Source organism: Boleophthalmus pectinirostris, unplaced genomic scaffold, assembly GCF_026225935.1.
Source record: "Boleophthalmus pectinirostris isolate CB_2022bp ecotype Guang Dong unplaced genomic scaffold, ASM2622593v1 HiC_scaffold_1, whole genome shotgun sequence".
NCBI lineage: Eukaryota > Metazoa > Chordata > Actinopteri > Gobiiformes > Gobiidae > Boleophthalmus > Boleophthalmus pectinirostris.
Window position 1 is genome coordinate 434,276 of NW_026570970.1, and position 19,466 is coordinate 453,741.

A 19,466-nucleotide genomic window follows, 5' to 3' on the forward strand; every position below is an offset into this window, starting at 1 on the left:
CACACACACACACACACACACACTTCCTCCTGAGCTGCACATTCGCTCAGACTCTAAACTCGTCACGTTTTAAGATTAAGATGATTAAATCTGTTTTTTCTGGACGTGTCGGACACAAACGTCTTCGTGAGCTGAACTTTCTCCTCTGACTCAAGTTTTTGATTTTGTTTCGTTTCCCGTGAAAAACAGAAAAACTCTGAAATGTTTTACCTGAAAATCACTTTATTAAAATATTCAAACATAAAACGAGTCAGAGAGGTTTTTTACACAACTGAATCTGACCAAAACTCAGGTCTCCACCTCAGGTCTCCACCTCAGGTCCTAATCAGATCCTCCTCAGGTCTCCACCTCAGGTCCACCTCAGGTCTTGTCCAGAACATCTCCAAAGATCAAAACAGTTCCAAGAAAAATGAGTCTTTGTCACGGAGTCTTTCCCCCGAGGGTTTGTCCATCTTCAGACAGGTGCTGCTCCTGTTTGTCAGGGCTGACAGGAGCAGGCAGGGGCGAGCTGACAGGTGCAGACAGCAGGTCCAAAAACTGAGGTTTGAGAGTCGCCCAAGAGAAACGAGACATGTCCACCTGAAAAGAAGAACAAGGGTGAGGAGCAGACAGGAGCAGACAGGAGCAGGCAGGAGCAGACAGGAGCAGACAGGAGCAGACAGGAGCAGACAGGAGCAGGACAGGAGCAGACAGGAGCAGGCAGGAGCAGCAGACAGGAGCAGACAGGAGCAGCAGGAGCAGACAGGAGCAGGCAGGAGCAGACAGGAGCAGACAGGAGCAGACAGAGAGCAGCAGACAGGAGCAGACAGGAGCAGACAGGAGCAGGCAGGAGCAGACAGGAGCAGACAGGAGCAGACAGGAGCAGACAGGAGCAGACAGGAGCAGACAGGAGCAGGCAGGAGCAGTACCTGCACAGTGTGGGTTCGTACAAGTTCTGGTCTTTTGCAGAATCGTGTGAGTTTCTTGAGGAGCTGAGCCGGAGTCCTGAACCTGTACTGGACTGACAGGGGCAGACAGGGGCAGACAGGGGCAGACAGGGGCAGACAGGGGCAGACAGGGGCAGACAGGGGCAGACAGGGGCGTTAGTCAAAATAATCTCGCTGTAATAATCTGTTTTTAATGTTTAATTTTACCTGGGAATATTTCAGGATAAACCAAAGAGTCTGGAACCAACGGAAAACACCCACAGTGAACCGACTCCAACCTGGAACCAGACCAGAACTAAACCAGAACTAAACCAGGACCAGACCAGGACCAGACCAGGACTGAACCAGGACCAGACCAGGACCGAGCCAGAGGAACGAGGAGAGAGGAACGAGGAGCGAGGAGCGAGGAGAGAGGAACGAGGAGCGAGGAGCGAGGAACGAGGAGCGAGGAGAGAGGAACGAGGAGCGAGGAACGAGGAACGAGGAGCGAGGAGAGAGGAACGAGGAACGAGGAGCGAGGAACGAGGAACGAGGAGCGAGGAGAGAGGAACGAGGAGAGAGGAGAGAGGAACGAGGAGAGAGGAGCGAGGAGAGAGGAGAGAGAGGAGAGAGGAACGAGGAGCGAGGAGAGAGGAACGAGGAACGAGGAGCGAGGAGAGAGGAGACGAGAGAGGAACGAGGAGAGAGGAGAGAGGAACGAGGAGAGAGGAGAGGAGGAACGAGGAGAGAGGAGAGAGGAGAGAGGAGAGAGGAGAGAGAGGAGAGGAGAGAGAGAGAGGAGAGGAGAGAGAGGAGGAGAGGAGAGAGGAGAGGAGAGAGAGAGAGGAGAGAGGAGAGAGGAGAGGAGAGGAGAGAGAGGAGAGAGAGGAGAGAGGAGAGAGGAGGAGGAGGAGGAGGAGAGAGGAGTGAGGAGAGGAGAGAGGAGAGAGGAGAGAGGAGGAGAGAGAGAGAGGAGAGAGGAACGAGGAGCGAGGAGAGCGAGGAACGAGGAGCGAGGAGCGAGAGAGAGAGGAGAGCGAGGAGACGAGGAGAGAGGAAGAGGAGGAGAGGAGAGAGGAGAGAGGAGAGAGGAGAGAGGAGAGAGGAGAGAGAGAGAGAGGAGAGAGGAGAGAGGAGAGAGGAGAGAGAGAAGAACGAGGAGAGAGGAACGAGGAGAGAGGAGAGAGGAGAGAGGAGAGAGAGGAACGAGAGGAACGAGGAGCGAGGAAGAGGAACGAGGAGAGAGGAACGAGGAGAGAGAGGAAGAGAGAGAGGAGAGAGGAGAGAGAGGAGAGAGAGAGAGAGAGAACGAGGAGAGAGAGAGAGGACGAGGAGAGAGGAGGAGGAGGAACGAGGAGAGAGGAGAGGAGAGAGGAGAGAGGAACGAGGAGCGAGGAGAGAGGAACGAGAGAGAGGAGAGAGGAGCGAGGAGCGAGGAGCGAGGAGAGAGGAGAGGAGGAGGAGCGAGGAGCGAGGAGAGAGGAGTGAGGAGTGAGGAGAGAGAGAGAGAGAGACGAGGAGAGAGGAGAGAGGAGAGAGGAGAGGAGTGAGGAGAGAGGAGAGAGGAGGAGACCAGGACCAGACCAGGACCAGACCAGGACCAGACCGGGACCAGACCGGGACCAGACCGGGACCAGACCGGGACCAGACCAGGACCAGACCGGGACCAGACCGGGACCAGACCAGGACTCTTACATGGAGACCCCGTAGAACTCGTGCTTGGCGGTGGACAGGACCAGGTCGGACTCGGCCAGGACTTTATAGAACTCGTCTTTGCTCTGGACGAAGCCCCAGTGAAGAACGTGGTCCCCCAGAAGATCCCTGGATTCAGCAAAGACCTCTGCAACACAGACCGGGTAAGACCCAGAACTGAACCAGGACTGAACCAGGACTGAACCAGGACTGAACCAGGACTGAACCAGGACTCACCAGGCTCCTCGGAGAACCGCTCCCCGAGAACAGAGACTCTGAAGTCCAGACCTCGGTCTTTGAGTCTGAGCAGGACCCAGAAGAGCAGAGCCGGGTCTTTGTCATGCTCCCTACAACAAAACAAGACACACTTAGTCCTGGTCTGATCTGATCCTGGTCCTGGTCTGGTCCTGGTCCTGGTCTGGTCCTGGTCCTGGTCTGGTCCTGGTCCTGGTCTGGTCTGGTCCTGGTCTGGTCCTGGTCCTGGTCTGGTCCTGGTCTGGTCCTGGTCTGGAGATTATGAGGATTCCAGATGCTTTGTGTTAATCCAGTCGCGAGTCGAACCCACAACCTCTGCGTCAGGAGGTACCCGTGGCAGGTGCGGAGGTACCCGTGGCAGGTGCGGAGGTACCCGTGGCAGGTGCGGAGGTACCCGTGGCAGGTGCGGAGGTACCCGTGGCAGGTGCGGAGGTACCCGTGGCAGGTGCGGAGGTACCCGTGCAGGTGCGAGGTACCCGGCAGGTGCGGAGGTACCCGTGGCAGGTGCGGAGGTTCCTTTTAACCACTAACCACATGGACCCGGCAGGACCCCGGTTAGTCCCACTCTAGTCTTGGCTGAGATCTGTCATAGTCCTGGTTTAGATCCAAGTTTCCTCTGACTCACCATCTGTGAGGCCACACGATGTGCAGGGGCCGGACCGGGTCTGGACCCTGGTCTGGACCCTGGTCTGGACCCTGGTCTGGGTCTTCAGATCTGAAAACAAGTGAGAGTTTAGAGCCCTTTAAATCTGTGTGGTTCAGTCTCGGTCTAGTCTCGGTCTAGTCTCGGTCTGGTCCTGGTCTGGTCCTGGTCTTGTCTGGGTCTTGTCTCAGCCTTGTCTCGGTCTGGTCCCGGTCTGGTCCCGGTCTTGTCTGGGTCTTGTCTCAGCCTTGTCTCGGTCTGGTCCCGGTCTGGTCCCGGTCTGGTCCTGGTCTGGTCTCGATCTGGTCTCGATCTGGTCCTCGTCTGGTCTCGGTCTGGTCTCGTGTCTGGTCCCGGTCTGGTCCCGGTCTGCGGTCTGGTCTGGTCCCGGTCTGGTCGTCTGGTCCCGGTCTGGTCTGGTCTGGTCCTGGTCCCGGTCTGGTCTCGGTCTGGTCCCGGTCTGGTCTGGTCTGGTCTCGTCCTGGTCCCGGTCTGGTCTCGGTCTGGTCTCGATCTGGTCCCGGTCTGGTCTCGATCTGGTCTCGGTCTGGTCCTGGTCTGGTCCCGGTCTGGTCCCGGTCTGGTCTCGGTCTGGTCCCAGTCTGGTCTCGGTCTGGTCCCGGTCTGGTCCTGGTCCCGGTCTGGTCCCGGTCTGGTCTCGGTCTGGTCTCGATCTGGTCTCGGTCTGGTCCCGGTCTGGTCTCGATCTGGTCTCGGTCTGGTCCTGGTCTCGGTCTGGTCCTGGTCTGGTCCTGGTCCTGGTCTGGTCCTGGTCCTGGTCCTGGTCCCGGTCTGGTCTGGTCCTGGTCTCGGTCTGGTCTCGATCTGGTCTCGGTCTGGTCCTGGTCTGGTCCCGGTCCCGGTCTGGTCTCTGGTCCTGGTCCTGGTCCTGGTCCTGGTCCTGGTCTGGTCCTGGTCTTACTGTTGGGGACTCTGGACTTGGGGGCGTCTCTGTCGTTTGTGCTCAGGAAGAAATCTGAAAAAGAAAAAACAAGAGAATGAGAAAGATCCAAGACCCAAAACCAGACCCAAAACCAGACCCAGACTCACGGCTCGACTTGGGGCAGGTCCAGGGGGAAGTACAGGACTCGGGACTTGGACCGGATCTTGGACTCGAGGTCCTGAGGTTTGTAGTCCGGGATCTGGTTCAGGAAGGACCTCACGGACCCGACGAACGAGTCCAAGTTAAACCGCGAGTTAAAGACGACCTGATCTGCAACGAGACTAAACCAGGACTGAACCAGGACTGAACCAGGACTCAACCAGGACTCAACCAGGACTCAACCAGGACTGAACCAGGACTGAACCAGGACTGAACCAGGACTAAAGCAGGACTAAACCAGGATTAAAGCAGGACTGAACCAGGACTAAAGCGGGACTAAACCAGGACTAAAACAGGACTAAAGCAGGACTAAAGCAGGACTAAAACAGGACTAAACCAGGACTAAAACAGGACTAAACCAGGACTAAAGCGGGACTAAACCAGGACTGGACCGGGCCTGGACTCACCAGGACAGGATCTGGTTGTACCCGTACTGGAAGTCCCGGTTCTGGGGTTTCTGTCGGGGATAGACCAGCTGGTTCTCGTGGAAGTACAGGACTTTCTTTAGTCCGGCCAAGTCCGGCCTCAGGGCCACGAGCTCACACAGGTTCAAGACCGACGAGCAGAACAGGACCCTGAAAAAGAACCTGGTTTAGTCCAGGTCCAGTCCTGGTCTAGTCCTGGTCCTGTCCTGGTTCTGGTCCTGGTCCGGTACCTGTAGTGGTGGTCTGGTTCTGGTCCTGGGTCTGGTCTGGTTCTGGTCCGGTACCTGTAGTGGTGGTCTGGTCCTGGTCCTGGGTCTGGTCTGGTTCTGGTCCGGTACCTGTAGTGGTGGTCTGGTTCTGGTCCTGGGTCTGGTCTGGTTCTGGTCCGGTACCTGTAGTGGTGGTCCCGGGGCAGGTTCTGGCTGTAGACCAGGGCCGAGGTTCTGGATCTCCAGTGCCATTTTTTGCAGGGCAGAGTCCACAGGGTCCAGTCCGAGTCCTGGACCAGAAGATCCATGAGCTGTTTGTGGGACCCTCCATAGAACGGCTCCAAGAGCAGAACCGGACCAGGACCTGCCTGGGAGAGAGAACCGGGTCAGAACCAGGACTAAACCAGGACTAAAGTTGGGTGAGTTCAGTGGGTGCTTGTGATTTTCGGCAGGTGCTGGTGGCGGGTGGTGGTGACGGGTGCTGGTGGCGGGTGCTGGTGGCGGGTGCTGGTGGCGGGTGCTGGTGGCGGGTGCTGGTGGCGGGTGCTGGTGGCGGGTGGTGGTGGGGTGCTGGTGGCGGGTGGTGGTGGGCGGGGTGGCGGGTGGTGGTGGCGGTGTGTGGCGGTGTGGTGTGGCTGGTGGCGGGTGCGGTGGCGGTGGGTGCGGTGCTGGTGGCGGGTGGTGGCGGGTGGGTGGCGGGTGGCGGGTGCTGGTGGCGGTGGTGCTGGTGGCGGGTGGTGGTGGCGGGTGCTGTGGCGGGTGGTGGGGGGTGCTGGTGGCGGGTGCTGGTGGTGGCGGGTGGGTGGCTGGTGGCGGGTGGTGGCTGGTGGCGGGTGCTGGTGGCGGGTGCTGGTGGCGGTGGCGGTGGTGGTGGTGGTGGGTGCGGGTGCTGGTGGCGGGTGTGCTGGTGGCGGGTGTGGTGGCGGGTGCTGGTGCTGGTGGTGGCGGGTGTGCTGGTGGCGGGTGCTGGTGGCGGTGGGGTGGTGGTGGTGGTGGCGGTGGTGGCGGTGGTGGGGTGGTGGCGGTGCGGTGGTGGTGGTGGTGGGTGGTGGCGGGTGGTGGTGGGTGGTGGCGGGTGGCGGGTGCTGGTGGCGGGTGCTGGTGGCGGGTGTGGTGCTGGTGGTGGTGGGTGTGGTGGCGGGTGCTGGTGGCGGGGTGGTGGCGGTGGCGGGGTGGTGGCGGGGTGGCGGTGGTGGGGTGCTGGTGGTGGTGGTGGCGGGTGCTGGTGTGGTGGTGGTGGTGGCGGGTGTGGTGGTGGCGTGGTGGTGGCGGTGGTGGTGGCGGGTGGGTGGTGGTGGCGGTGCTGGTGGCGGGTGCTGTGCGGGTGCTGGTGGCTGGTGGCGGGTGGTGGTGGCGGTGCTGGTGCGGTGGTGGTGGTGGCGGGTGCTGGTGGTGGCGGGTGGCGTGGTGGTGGTGGTGGTGGTGCGGGTGGTGGTGGCGGGTGGTGTGCGTGGTGCGGGTGGTGGTGGCGGGTGCGTGGTGGTGGCGGGCGGTGGTGGTGGCGGGTGCGGGTGGTGGCGTGGTGCGGGGTGGTGGCAGGTGCTGGTGGCGGGTGCTGGGTGGCGGGTGGCTGGTGGGTGGGGTGCTGGTGGCGGGTGCTGGTGGCGGGTGGTGGTGACGGGTGCTGGTGGCGGGTGGTGGTGACGGGTGCTGGTGGCGGGGTGTGGTGGCAGGTGCTGGTGGCGGGTGCTGGTGGCAGGTGTTTATAATTCTAGTCTTGTGTCAGATTCATTATTTCTCCTGATGTGAGATTTTTGGTGAATAACACCTGAGTTGAGCTCACACGACCCGAGCTCACACGACCCGAGCTCACACGACCCGACACACGACCCGAGCTAAACACGACCCGAACACAACAGACCGAGACACACGACCCGAGCTCACACACGACCCGAGCTCACACGACCCGAGCTCACACGACCCGAGCTCACACGACCCGAGCACACACGACCCGAGCACACACGACCCGAGCACACAGGACCCGAACACACACGACCCGAGCACACAGGACCCGAGCACACACGACCCGAGCACACAGGACCCGAGCACACAGGACTAGACTGAACCACCACCTGCCCCGTCTGGACCCGGTCTGGACCCGGTCTGGACCCGGTCTGGACCCGGTCTGGACCCGGTCTGGACCCGGTCTGGACCCGGTCTGGACCCGGTCTGGGTCTTTTATTGTTTTTGTTTTAATTTTAACTAAATTCAGAGTCATTTTTTCACAGTGTTTGTTTCTTCTCCCAGAACAGAACAGAACTTCACTCTGTACGGAGACTTGAAGTGTGATAAAGTTCGTCTCGTTTCACGGTTTTATTTTTAAATCTCCACAAACCGAAAGTTCAGGTTTTATTTTGATAATCTGCTCATTCTGTGAAATAAATCTGTAAAAAACAGGTTTTATCTGCATGTATGTGTTTTATCTGAACATACATGTTTTTTATCAGTATTTATAGTTTTTATTTGTATTTATAGTTTTTATGTTTGTGTTTTATTTGGACTTTGTAAACATTAGCATTAGCATTAGCCACCTCGGCCTCTGTTAAACTCTCCGCAGACAGAGCCGTGCCCCGCGTTAGCTCTCCCGCCCGCACTTGTCTCCGGCGCGTTTACAGCGCATTTATAGATTATAGATGACAGATTATAGATTATAGATGTTTTAAACATGTCAAACAAAGCCGCACGTGTACTCACCACTTCCTGCATCAGTGCGTCTCTGTGAAAACGTCATCACGCTGCTTAAAGAGACAGGCGCCTCAGACCCGAGACTGACTTTATATTTATATTTTATTTATATATTTATAATGTGTATTTTTACAGAGATTAAACCATGGACTGAGTTTTATAGCATTTATATATTTATATATTTATAATAAATGATGTGTTTAATGGTTTAATACAGATCAAACAGGCTCCGCTCATCATATTTTACACTGAATATAAACAATGTTTAAGGTTTAATACTAATGTAAATATACATTTGATTTAAAGTTGATTTAAAACTTAATATTCTTTCTTTTTTTGTTTTGTAGAGAAGCTCTGAGGGCCCCAAGAGTCCCCGGACGCCACTTTGAGAACCTCAGACTAAAACAAACTTTATTTATCCACAAAGAAAATGACACAACAGCAGCTCACACATCACAAAAATATAATAACAATATAATATAATAACAATATAATATAATAACAATATAATACAACACCACCCACCTCCACCCAGGCAGACCCGTTCACACCGGCGTTGAGGCGTTCGTCCCGTGTGGAGTTGTTTGACCCATGTGGCGGCGTTTGACCCGGTGTTTGAGGGCCGAGGGTGAAGCGCAGTGTGGAGTAAAAAAGCAGGTGGTGCTGTGGGATTAAAACACAGATTAAGGAGTAATTCTGTTTTAATCCCACAAGACGTTTCCATCACACTTTAGTCTAATCCACTTCTCACCAAAACATCTGCACACATCTGCACTTCAACACCGACACCACCTCCCGACAACACCCAACACCACCCGACCCGACACCAACACCCAGCAACACCACCCAGAACCACCCAGCAACACCACCCAGAACCAGCCAGAACCAGCCAGAACCACCCAGCAACACCACCCAGAACCACCCAGCAACCACCACCCAGAACCACCCAGAACCAGCCAGAACCAGCCAGAACCAGCCAGAACCAGCCAGAACCACCAGAAACCAGCCAGAACCACCCAGAACCAGCCAGAACCAGCCACATCTTTGGTAAAGTGTCCTGGTTATTAGTCTGGTTCAGTCCTGGTTTTCAGTCCTGGTAGTCTGGTTTAGTCCTGGTTAGTCCTGGTTAGTCCTGGTTTAGTCCTGGTTTAGTCCTGGTTTCCTGGTTTAGTCCTGGTTTTCAGTCCTGGTTCAGTCCTGGTTTAGTCCTGGTCAGTCCTGGTTTAGTCAGTCCTGGTTTAGTCCTGGTTTAGTCCTGGTTTAGTCCTGGTTTAGTCCTGGTTCAGTCCTGGTTTAGTCCTGGTTTAGTCCTGGTTCAGTCCTGGTTTAGTCCTGGTCAGGGTCTTCGTCGGTGCCGTTGGAGGAAGAGTTTTAATTACACACAGATTAAACATGTGTCTTTGGTTAAAACCTGGATTAGACCTGGATTAGACCTGGATTAGACCTGGTCCTCATCAGGATTAGGACCTGTTTGATGAAGTCCAGGTTTAACGAGGTCTCAGAGCCACGACACAGAGACAAGTGAACGCTCGTCTGAACCGGGTCTGAACCGGGTCTGAACCGGGTCTGAGCCTGGACTAAACCTGGACTAAACTTGGTCTAAACCTGGTCTTGCCTTTTCCTCCACGGCGCTTCTTATCTCTCTCGTCGTCTTCTTCTTCTTCTTGTGTTTGGGGCAGCGCAGGTCAGAGGTCAAAGGTCAGAGGTTATCTCTCAGAGTTTAATAAAGTTTCAAACGGCGCCGATAAAACGTCCCCAGTAATTATCCTTTATCTCCTATTAGAAAAGTCCCAAAATCCAGACCAGGTCCAGTCCAAGGACCAGACCACAGACCAGGATTATATAAATATATAAATATATAAATAAAACTGTCTGATTTTTCCTGTTTTTGTTGCAGTTGAAGTGGAGCAGGTCTGAGGTCTGAGCCTGAAACGATCCAAACACGGAACAGACAAAAACAACAACAACAAACAACAAAAAAGTGAAAAATGTAGATTTCAGAATCACACAAGAAAATCAGTCACATCAACAAGAAAAACGGTGCTTCTGTTTCCTGCAGGTCGATCAAGTCCAGCTCCCTGTCGGCAGGAGCACAGCGCCAGGAGCGTCAGGTGAACGTCAGGAGCGTCAGGTGAACGTCAGGTGCGTCAGGTGAACGTCAGGAGCGTCAGGTGAACGTCAGGTGCGTCAGGTGAACGTCAGGTGACGTCAGGTGAGCGTCAGGTGAACGTCAGGTGAACGTCAGGTGAACGTCAGGATCAGGTCGTCAGGTGAACGTCAGGTGAACGTCAGGTGTCACGTCAGCGTCAGGTGCGTCAGGTGAACGTCAGGTGAACGTCAGCGTCAGGTGAAGCGTCAGGTGAACGTCAGCGTCAGGTGAACGTCAGGTGAACGTCAGGAGCGTCAGGTGAAGGTGCGTCAGGTGAACGTCGTCAGGTGAACGTCAGGTGAAGGTGCGTCAGGTGTCAAGCGTCAGGTGAACGTCAGGTGCGTCAGTCAGGTGAACGTCAGGTGAATGTCAGGAGCGTCAGCGTCAGTCGTCAGGTGAACGTCAGGTGAACGTCAGGAGCGTCAGGTGAACGTCAGGAGGTCAGGTGAACGTCAGGTGAACGTCAGGTGCGTCAGGTGAACGTCAGTCAGCGTCAGGTTGAACGTCAGGTGCGTCACGTCAGGTGAAGCGTCAGGTGCGTCAGGTGAACGTCAGGTGAATGTCAGGAGCGTCAGGTGAACGTCAGGTGAACGTCACGTCAGGTGAACGTCAGGTGAATGTCAGGAGCGTCAGGAACGTCAGGTGTCAGGTGAAGCGTCAGGTGCGTCAGGTGAACGTCAGGTGAACGTCAGGTGCGTCAGGAGCGTCAGGTGAACGTCAGGATGCGTCAGGTGAACGTCAGGTGAACGTCAGGTGCGTCAGGTGAACGTCAGGTGAATGTCAGGAGCGTCAGGTGAACGTCAGGAGCGTCAGGTTCAGGTGAACGTCAGGTGAACGTCAGGTGCGTCAGGTGAACGTCAGGTGCGTCAGGTGAACGTCAGGTGAACGTCAGGTCACGTCAGGTGTCAGGTGCGTCAGGTGCGTCAGGTGAACGTCAGGTGCGTCAGGTGCGTCAGGTGAACGTCAGGTGCGTCAGGTGAACGTCAGGTGCGTCAGGTGAACGTCAGTGAACGTCAGGAACGTCAGGTGCGTCAGCGTCAGGAGCGTCAGGTGCGTCAGGTGCGTCAGGTGAATGTCAGGAGCGTCAGGTGCGTCAGGTGAACTCAGATTCACGCTGAAGAACAAAATGTTTCGAGAAAAAATTATTTATTTTTTCAACTTAAACTGCTTTTTTATTCTGTGCTTTTATTTCAGAGCAACAACACAATAAACTGAATAAAAAATGGAAAAGTGTTTAGTTCTAAAACTTTTGACCTGTATTATCTGTCTAGATTGACAGATACATTTTTATTTTATTTTTTTTATTTTTATTTTATGCCCCTTGAGAAAAAAAAACCAACATATTAGTAATAAACAACACAACAGAAAAAATACAACACTCACAAGTTTACACTACACACACACACACACACACACACTACACACACACACACACACACACACACACACACACACACACACACACACACACACTTTTTATAACAATGATGTAAACAAATGGAACAAACTGGAAAATCTAAATAAAAAGACAAACTAAAAACATAAACATGAGTTTTAAGAAATGAAAATAAAAATAATTTAAATGAAGTGAAGTGTGTTAAAGTTGTTCTGTGTGTGTGTGTGTGTGTGTGTGTTTTCTATGTCTGTCTATTGTGTTGTGTTTTTTTAGACCCACTCAAAATCAAATCAAATCAAAGTGTCTCTATGGAGAAAACCCTCGTCCAGTCTGAAAATCGTCTTTGTGGTGTCGGAGTTTCTGAATGTGACTCTGGGACTAAACTCTGACGTGGAAAATGAGTCAAATACATTTCACAAATAAAACACAAGTGATGCTTTGAACCTGAAGATTAAATCTACAGAGTCGTCCAGCTCAACCAGGGCAAAACTGAGGTTTTAATTATTGGTCCTGAAGCTCAGAGAGAGAGGCTCAAAGCTAAGCTCCAAACCTCCTCACTGAACCCTGTGAGAGGGTGAAAAGTTTAGGAGTTACTCTTGATAGTGAGCTTAGCTTTGAGCCACACATCAGGTCCATCACTAAATCTGGTTTTTATCATCTAAAAAATATTGCCAGAGTCAGACCTTTTCTTTCTCAAGCCAGTGCAGAGACTTAAATACATGCTTTTATTACAAATCGCGTTGATTACTGTAATGTTCTCCTTTCTGGTCTTCCAAAGAAATCTACAGCTCCACTGCAGCTCCTCCAAAACTCTGCAGCTGCTGACGAGGACCAGGGAGCGAGAGCACATCACCCCAGTACTGAAGTCTCTGCACTGGCTCCTGTGAGCTTCAGGAGAGATTTAAAGTTCTTTTATTAGTTTATAAAGCTCTTAATGGTCTTAGTCCTATTTATTTATCTGATCTGCTTTTATCATATGAGCCTCTCGGACTCTCAGGTCCTCAGGTCTCGTCTTTTAACTGTCCCAAGAGTCCAGACTAAAACTCACGCTGAGGCGTCGTTCAGCTTTTACGGCCCCCGTCTGTGGAACAGTCGACCTGAGGACCTGAGGTCCGCTGCGAGTGTTCATATTTTTAAAAGTAAACTTAAAACATATCTTTTTAATTTAGCTTTTAACTGAAACTTTTACCTGTTTTAACTTCAATTATCATTATTATTGTTATTATTATGGTAGTTTTAAATTAAATTATCATTACTATTTTATTTTGTCTCCATCTGGTCTTAACTATACACTTTTAATTTTTACTATAACTTTTAAGAGCTTTATGTTTATTAGTTTTTTAGTTTTTATGTTTCTGTTTAAATTGTGGTATGGGGGGGGGGGGGGGGGGGGTGTTAATTAATGTATTAAAAATGTTTCTGTTGCATGTGAAGCACTTTGTGCTACATTTCAAATGTATGAAAAGTGCTATACAAATAAAGTTTGATTGATTGATTGATTGAGAGTTGAGCAGAACGTTCCGAGATCAGGACGAGTCAAAAACTAAATCAATAATAATTATTTTCCTGAGCTCTTCACAAGAAACAGACTTAATGAACTTTATTTATTTATTTATTTATTGTGAGACAAATGTGAGTAAACCAATAACAGGCTCATAATCCTCAGTGCGACAGCGCCCTCTGCTGGACCGTCCAGGACACTTCTGTATTTCAGATTTTAGTCTCGTGATTCCCTCAAAAAATACAGAACCATCTTTTATTTTATTTTTTATTTTATTTAATTTTTAATTTCATTTAATTATTTCATTTTATTTTAACTGAATTGCTATGGCAAAACCAGGTCTAAACCAGGACTAAACCCTAAACCAGGACTAAACCAGGACTAAACCAGGACTAAACCAGGTCTAAACCAGGACTAAACCAGGTCTAAACCAAGACTAAACCAGGACTAAACCAGGACTAAACCAGGTCTAAACCAAGACTAAACCAGGACTAAACCAGCACTAAACCAGGTCTAAACCAGGACTAAACCAGGTCTAAACCAGGACTAAACCAAGACTAAACCAGGACTAAACCAGCACTAAACCAGGTCTAAACCAGGACTAAACCAAGACTAAACCAGGTCTAAACCAGGACTAAACCAAGACTAAACCAGCACTAAACCAGGACTAAACCAGGACTAAACCAGGACTAAACCAGGTCTAAACCAGGTCTAAACCAGGTCTAAACCAAGCCAGTCCCAGTCTGGACTCCATTTCCCAGAGTGCCTCTGTGCTCCGTGCGCGTTCGGGGCGTGTTCGTGGAGCATCCTCCGTGAACACCGGGCTGTGTCCGTGTGTGCAGCCGCCCGTGGAGCGCTCTCCTCCCGCTTGGTTCTGCCCCTGGTGCCGCGCTGCTCCTGGAGCGTCAGTCCCGGGTTTTTCTTCCTTTTGTCCCCGCCTCACGGAGCGACTCACTCGGCTTTGGTCTTTTGTTTGTCCCGGTGCCTGGAGCTCCATCCCCCCGGACCGACGCGCTTTGTTTACCCAGACCACAGCGCTCACTCCGCGGCCTGTTGCGCGTCTGAGCCCGGTCCTGGAGCCTGGAGTCGGGTCCTGGAGCCTGGAGTCCGGTCCTGGAGCCTGGAGTCCGGTCCTGGAGCCTGGAGTCGGGTCCTGAAGCTCGGTGACGGATCCTCTTTGGGCCGAGGGCGGGTCCGTTTCCCGGTTGTCGTGTGCGTGTGCGCGCGTGTCCGTCTCTCCGGACAGGTGTCGGGAGCGCGCGTGTGTCGGGAGCGCGCAGGATGGGGGACGCGGCGGAGTGCGGGGTGAGGGTCATGTGCAGGTTCCGTCCACTGAGCGACGCGGAGCGAACCAGAGGAGACCGGTTTGTCCCCAAGTTCAACGGAGAAGACACAGTAGTGCTGACGGTTAGCGCGCAAATACACAAAAATACACAAATATACACAAATATACACAAATATACACAAATATACACAAATATATACACACAAATATACACAAATATATACACAAATATATACACAAATATACACAAATATACACACAGACACAGTAGTGCTGACGGTTAGCGCGCAAATACACAAATACACACAAATATATACAAATATACACACAAATATACACAAATACACACAAATACACACAAATATACACAAATATACACACAGACACAGTAGTGCTGACGGTTAGCGCGCAAATACACAAATACACAAATATATACAAATATACACAAATATACACAAATACACACAAATACACACAAATATATACAAATATACACAAATATATACACAAATATATATACAAAATATACACAAATATACACAAATATACACAAAATACAAATACACACAAATACACACAAATATATACAAATACACACAAATATACAAACAGAGACACAGTCAGGTGGAGGGTCCAGGGTTCAGTCCTGCTCTAGTCTGGTTGTGATCCTGGTTGAACCGGTCTCTGTTTCAGGGGAAGCCTTATGTCTTTGATCGAGTTTTGCCTCCAGACTCGGAGCAGATCCAGGTGTACGACACCTGCGCCAAGCACATCGTCAAAGGTGAGTCCAGGACCCGTGCTGGACCTGGTTTAGTCCTGGTTTAGTCCTTGTTTAGACCTGGTTTAGTCCTGGTTTAGTCCTGGTTTATTGGTGCAAACACAAAAGAACTGGATCTGTGACTGACCTCGTCTTTTTCTCTGATCCCTGTACGATCTCTGGTCCTGGTCCTGGTCTTGGTCTCTGGTCTGGTCCTGGTCTTGGTCTCTGGTCCTGGTCCTGGTCTTGGTCTCTGGTCTGGTCCTGGTCTTGGTCTCTGGTCTGGTCCTGGTCTGGTCCTGGTCTGGTCCAGATGTCCTGGGTGGATATAATGGAACCATCTTTGCGTACGGACAGACGTCTTCAGGAAAAACCCACACCATGGAGGTACAGAAGCACGATTAGATCCTCCTCCAGACCGGTTCAGATCCGGGTTAAACCTGTCTGTGTTTCAGGGCGGTTTAGTCCTGGTTCAGTCCTGCTTCAGTCCTGCTTCAGTCCTGGTTCAGTTTTGTCTGTGTTTCAGGGAGTTCTTCACGACGATGAGGCCATGGGCGTCATCCCCAGAATCGCCTCAGACATCTTCAACCACATCTACGCCATGGACCAGAACCTGGAGTTCCACATAAAGGTCTGGTCCTGGTCCTGGTCCTGGTCCTGGTCCTGGTCCTGGTCCTGGTCCTGGTCCTGGTCCTGGTCCTGGTCTGGTCTTGGTCTTGGTCTTGGTCTTGGTCTTGGTCTTGGTCTTGGTCTTGGTCTTGGTCCTGGTCCTGGTCCTGGTCCTGGTCCTGGTCCTGGTCCTGGTCCTGGTCCTGGTCCTGGTCCTGGTCTTGGTCTTGGTCCTGGTCTTGGTCCTGGTCCTGGTCCTGGTCTTGGTCTTGGTCTTGGTCCTGGTCTTGGTCCTGGTCTTGGTCTTGGTCCTGGTCCTGGTCTTGGTCCTGGTCTTGGTCTGTATACTGTGTGTGATGTAAAGTCTGTTTGTGCTGCAGGTTTCCTACTTCGAGATTTACCTGGACAAGATCCGAGACCTGCTGGACGGTACGTGACCCCTGACCCCACATGACCCCTGACCTGTTGACCTGGGGCGGGGCACAGATACAGAACTTTAGATCTGACGTTCACGACCGACGTCAACAAAACCACCGTCTGGTCCAGGAAAACACGACTTCAAAGTCCAAGTTTAGTCCTGGTTTAGTCCTGGTTTAGTCTGGGTTTAGTCCTGGGTTTAGTCTGGGTTTAGTCCTGGTTTAGTCCTGGTTTAGTCCTGGTCTAGTCCTGGTCTAGTCCTGGTCTAGTCCTGGTTTAGTCCTGGTTTAGTCCTGGTTTAGTCCTGGTTTAGTCCTGGTTTAGTCCTGGTTTAGTCTGGGTCTGACTGAGTTTGATTCTGTCCCTCAGTGACCAAGACCAACCTGTCCGTGCACGAAGACAAGAACCGAGTCCCCTACGTCAAGGTAACACCTGTGTCCTACACCTGTGTCCTACACCTGTGTCCTACACCTGTGTCCTACATGTGTCCTACACCTGTGTCCTACATGTGTCCTACACCTGTGTCCTACACCTGTGTCCTACATGTGTCCTACACCTGTGTCCTACACCTGTGTCCTACATGTGTCCTGCACCTGTGTCCTACATGTGTCCTACATGTGTCCTACATGTGTCCTACATGTGTCCTACACCTGTGTCCTACACATGTGTCCTACATGTGTCCTACACCTGTGTCCTACATGTGTCCTACATGTGTCCTACACCTGTGTCCTACACATGTGTCCTACATGTGTCCTACACCTGTGTCCTACACATGTGTCCTACATGTGTCCTACACCTGTGTCCTACACCTGTGTCCTACACCTGTGTCCTACACATGTGTCCTACACCTGTGTCCTACACCTGTGTCCTACACCTGTGTCCTACACCTGTGTCCTACACCTGTGTCCTACATGTGTCCTACATGTGTCCTACACCTGTGTCCTACATGTGTCCTACATGTGTCCTACACCTGTGTCCTACACCTGTGTCCTACACATGTGTCCTACATGTGTCCTACACCTGTGTCCTACACATGTGTCCTACATGTGTCCTACACCTGTGTCCTACACCTGTGTCCTACACATGTGTCCTACACCTGTGTCCTACACCTGTGTCCTACATGTGTCCTACACCTGTGTCCTACACCTGTGTCCTACACCTGTGTCCTACATGTGTCCTACACCTGTGTCCTACACATGTGTCCTACATGTGTCCTACACCTGTGTCCTACACATGTGTCCTACATGTGTCCTACACCTGTGTCCTACACATGTGTCCTACACCTGTGTCCTACACCTGTGTCCTACACCTGTGTCCTACATCTGTGTCCTACACCTGTGTCCTACACTGTGTCCTACCTGTGTCCTACACCTGTGTCCTACATGTGTCCTACACCTGTGTCCTACACTGTGTCCTACATGTGTCCTACACCTGTGTCCTACATGTGTCCTACACCTGTGTCCTACATGTGTCCTACACCTGTGTCCTACACCTGTGTCCTACACCTGTGTCCTACACCTGTGTCCTACACCTGTGTCCTACATGTGTCCTACACCTGTGTCCTACATGTGTCCTACACCTGTGTCCTACATGTGTCCTACATGTGTCCTACACCTGTGTCCTACACCTGTGTCCTACATGTGTCCTACACCTGTGTCCTACACCTGTGTCCTACATGTGTCCTACACCTGTGTGTCCTACACATGTGTCCTACATGTGTCCTACACCTGTGTCCTACACATGTGTCCTACATGTGTCCTACATGTGTCCTACACCTGTGTCCTACACCTGTGTCCTACACACCTGTGTCCTACATGTGTCCTACACCTGTGTTCCTACACCTGTGTCCTACATGTGTCCTACACCTGTGTGTCCTACACACCTGTGTCCTACATGTGTCCTACACCCTGTGTCCTACACCTGTGTCCTACATGTGTCCTACACCTGTGTCCTACACCTGTGTCCTACATCTGTGTCCTACATGTGTCCTACACCTGTGTTCCTACACCTGTCCTACATGTGTCCTACATGTGTCCTACACCTGTGTCCTACATGTGTCCTACACCTGTGTCCTACACCTGTGTCCTACACCTGTGTCCTACACTGTGTCCTACACCTGTCCTACACCTGTGTCCTACATCTGTGTCCTACACCTGTGTCCTACATCTGTGTCCTACACCTGTGTCCTACATGTGTCCTACACCTGTGTCCTACATGTGTCCTACATGTGTCCTACACCTGCAGTGTTGGGAGTAATGTATTATAAAAGTAATGTAGTATAAAAGTAATGTATTATAAAAGTAATGTATTACAGTAATGCGTTGATTTTTGCTGTAACGCAGTAATGTTCAGCATCACAGGGGGAAAAATTGTAATATTTTACTCGGTACAAATGTGAGTAACGCGCGTTACAAAGCTTTTTTAACCTGGATTGAAGTGGTGGGTTTTTCTTCATAGAAATTCGCTAAAATCACCGTGAAATCAGCAGCGATGAAACGGCGGAGACGCGGCCGGATAAACCTTCAGTTAACCGCGGGCAAAAGGACCGACCCAGAACTGTACTCTGTTTAGACCTGGTTTAGACCTGGTTTAGACCTGGTTTAGACCTGGGTCACTTCTGGTTTAGACCTGGTTTACAGTCGTCCCTCACTGTAACGCGATTCACTTTTCGCGGTCTCGCTGTTTCGCTGATTTTTAGAATTTTTTTTTTTTTTTGTGCAATTTTGCATGCCTTTTGTTTTTAGTGTATGAACACGTATTGTGTTCCTCCCGCTGTGTCCTGATTGGCTGAGGGACTCCTGTCTCCTGTACAGTACAGAATATGTTCAGCTGCCAAATTTAAATAAATGTTCAATCTGTATCAGTGTGAGTCTGAAGTGCTGTACGGTTGCAAGTTTTCTGTCCGACAAAATCCACAACGTCGACGAAATTTTCTGCACCGACAAAGTCTCCTGCGCTCACACCCAAAAGACAGAGGAAGATAAAACCATCGCACAAAAAGTTGGACTTCTGGACACGTTGAAGGAAGGTAGAAGTTACGCGCTGTAACAGACTCTTGCACCGGGTCTTGTACCTGCAAATAGTTGCTGAAATCAGGACCGTGAGCCTGAGCAGCAGAGAGTCCGTAAAGCGCGATCAGGCGACAGTCGCTCTTACCTCCATGAGGTGTGGAGCAGAGCCGCTCCTTTCTCCTGCGTCACCTCCGAGCCCGTCCTGACAGTGAGTCCTGTTTTAGTCCTGGTTCAGTTCTGGTTTAGTCCTCCTCTTCAGTCCTGGAATCAGTCTGAGGTTAGTCCTGTTATAGTCCTGGTTTAGTCCTGGTTCAGCTCTGGTTTAGTCCTGGTTTAGACCTTGTTTAGTCCTGGTTCAGCTCAAAAGTTCAGCTTTTTCGCAGTTATTTTGGTGAGAGTAACTTAAAGTAATGTAATAGTAATGT

The 19,466-nt window shown here is 51.6% G+C and overlaps 2 protein-coding genes across 7 annotated transcripts in view; one reads left to right on the forward strand and one right to left on the reverse strand.

Moving 5' to 3' along the window:
- Positions 1 to 204: 204 nt before the first annotated feature.
- On the reverse strand, positions 205 to 7,954 carry gtdc1 (glycosyltransferase-like domain containing 1). Of its 6 annotated transcripts, none has more exons than XM_055149846.1 (11): positions 7,926 to 7,954; positions 5,415 to 5,599; positions 5,005 to 5,172; positions 4,546 to 4,719; positions 4,418 to 4,471; positions 3,478 to 3,567; positions 2,835 to 2,944; positions 2,601 to 2,745; positions 1,134 to 1,204; positions 930 to 995; positions 205 to 579 (listed from the first exon to the last, which is right to left on the reverse strand). In XM_055149846.1, exons 1-11 carry the CDS (start codon positions 7,935 to 7,937, stop codon positions 479 to 481), a joined length of 1,176 nt encoding a protein of 391 aa, XP_055005821.1. In that variant the 5' UTR covers positions 7,938 to 7,954; the 3' UTR covers positions 205 to 478. The 6 variants fall into 6 exon arrangements, with proteins under 6 accessions (XP_055005821.1, XP_055005817.1, XP_055005813.1 ...); XM_055149842.1 differs by having other exon boundaries at positions 909 to 995; XM_055149838.1 differs by having other exon boundaries at positions 930 to 1,000.
- Positions 7,955 to 14,075: 6,121 nt separating this feature from the next.
- Positions 14,076 to 19,466, forward strand: part of LOC110165164 (kinesin heavy chain-like) — a 21,831-nt gene continuing 16,440 nt past the window's right edge. Inside the window, exons 1-6 of the mRNA XM_055153693.1 lie at positions 14,076 to 14,369; positions 14,941 to 15,028; positions 15,318 to 15,391; positions 15,531 to 15,635; positions 15,994 to 16,042; positions 16,400 to 16,455. Coding sequence (XP_055009668.1) covers positions 14,244 to 14,369; positions 14,941 to 15,028; positions 15,318 to 15,391; positions 15,531 to 15,635; positions 15,994 to 16,042; positions 16,400 to 16,455 — 498 coding nt within the window. The 5' untranslated portion in view covers positions 14,076 to 14,243. The remainder of the gene's footprint in view (positions 14,370 to 14,940; positions 15,029 to 15,317; positions 15,392 to 15,530; positions 15,636 to 15,993; positions 16,043 to 16,399; positions 16,456 to 19,466) is intronic.

Excerpts from the sequence above, each read along its gene's own strand:
- gtdc1 (XM_055149833.1), bottom strand. Across the intron at positions 2,945-3,477 it reads ATCGTGTGGCCTCACAGATG|GGAGCATGACAAAGACCCGG; the intron begins GTGAGTCAGAGG and ends GTTTTGTTGTAG. Across the intron at positions 2,746-2,834 it reads GCGGTTCTCCGAGGAGCCTG|AGGTCTTTGCTGAATCCAGG; the intron begins GTGAGTCCTGGT and ends TCTGTGTTGCAG.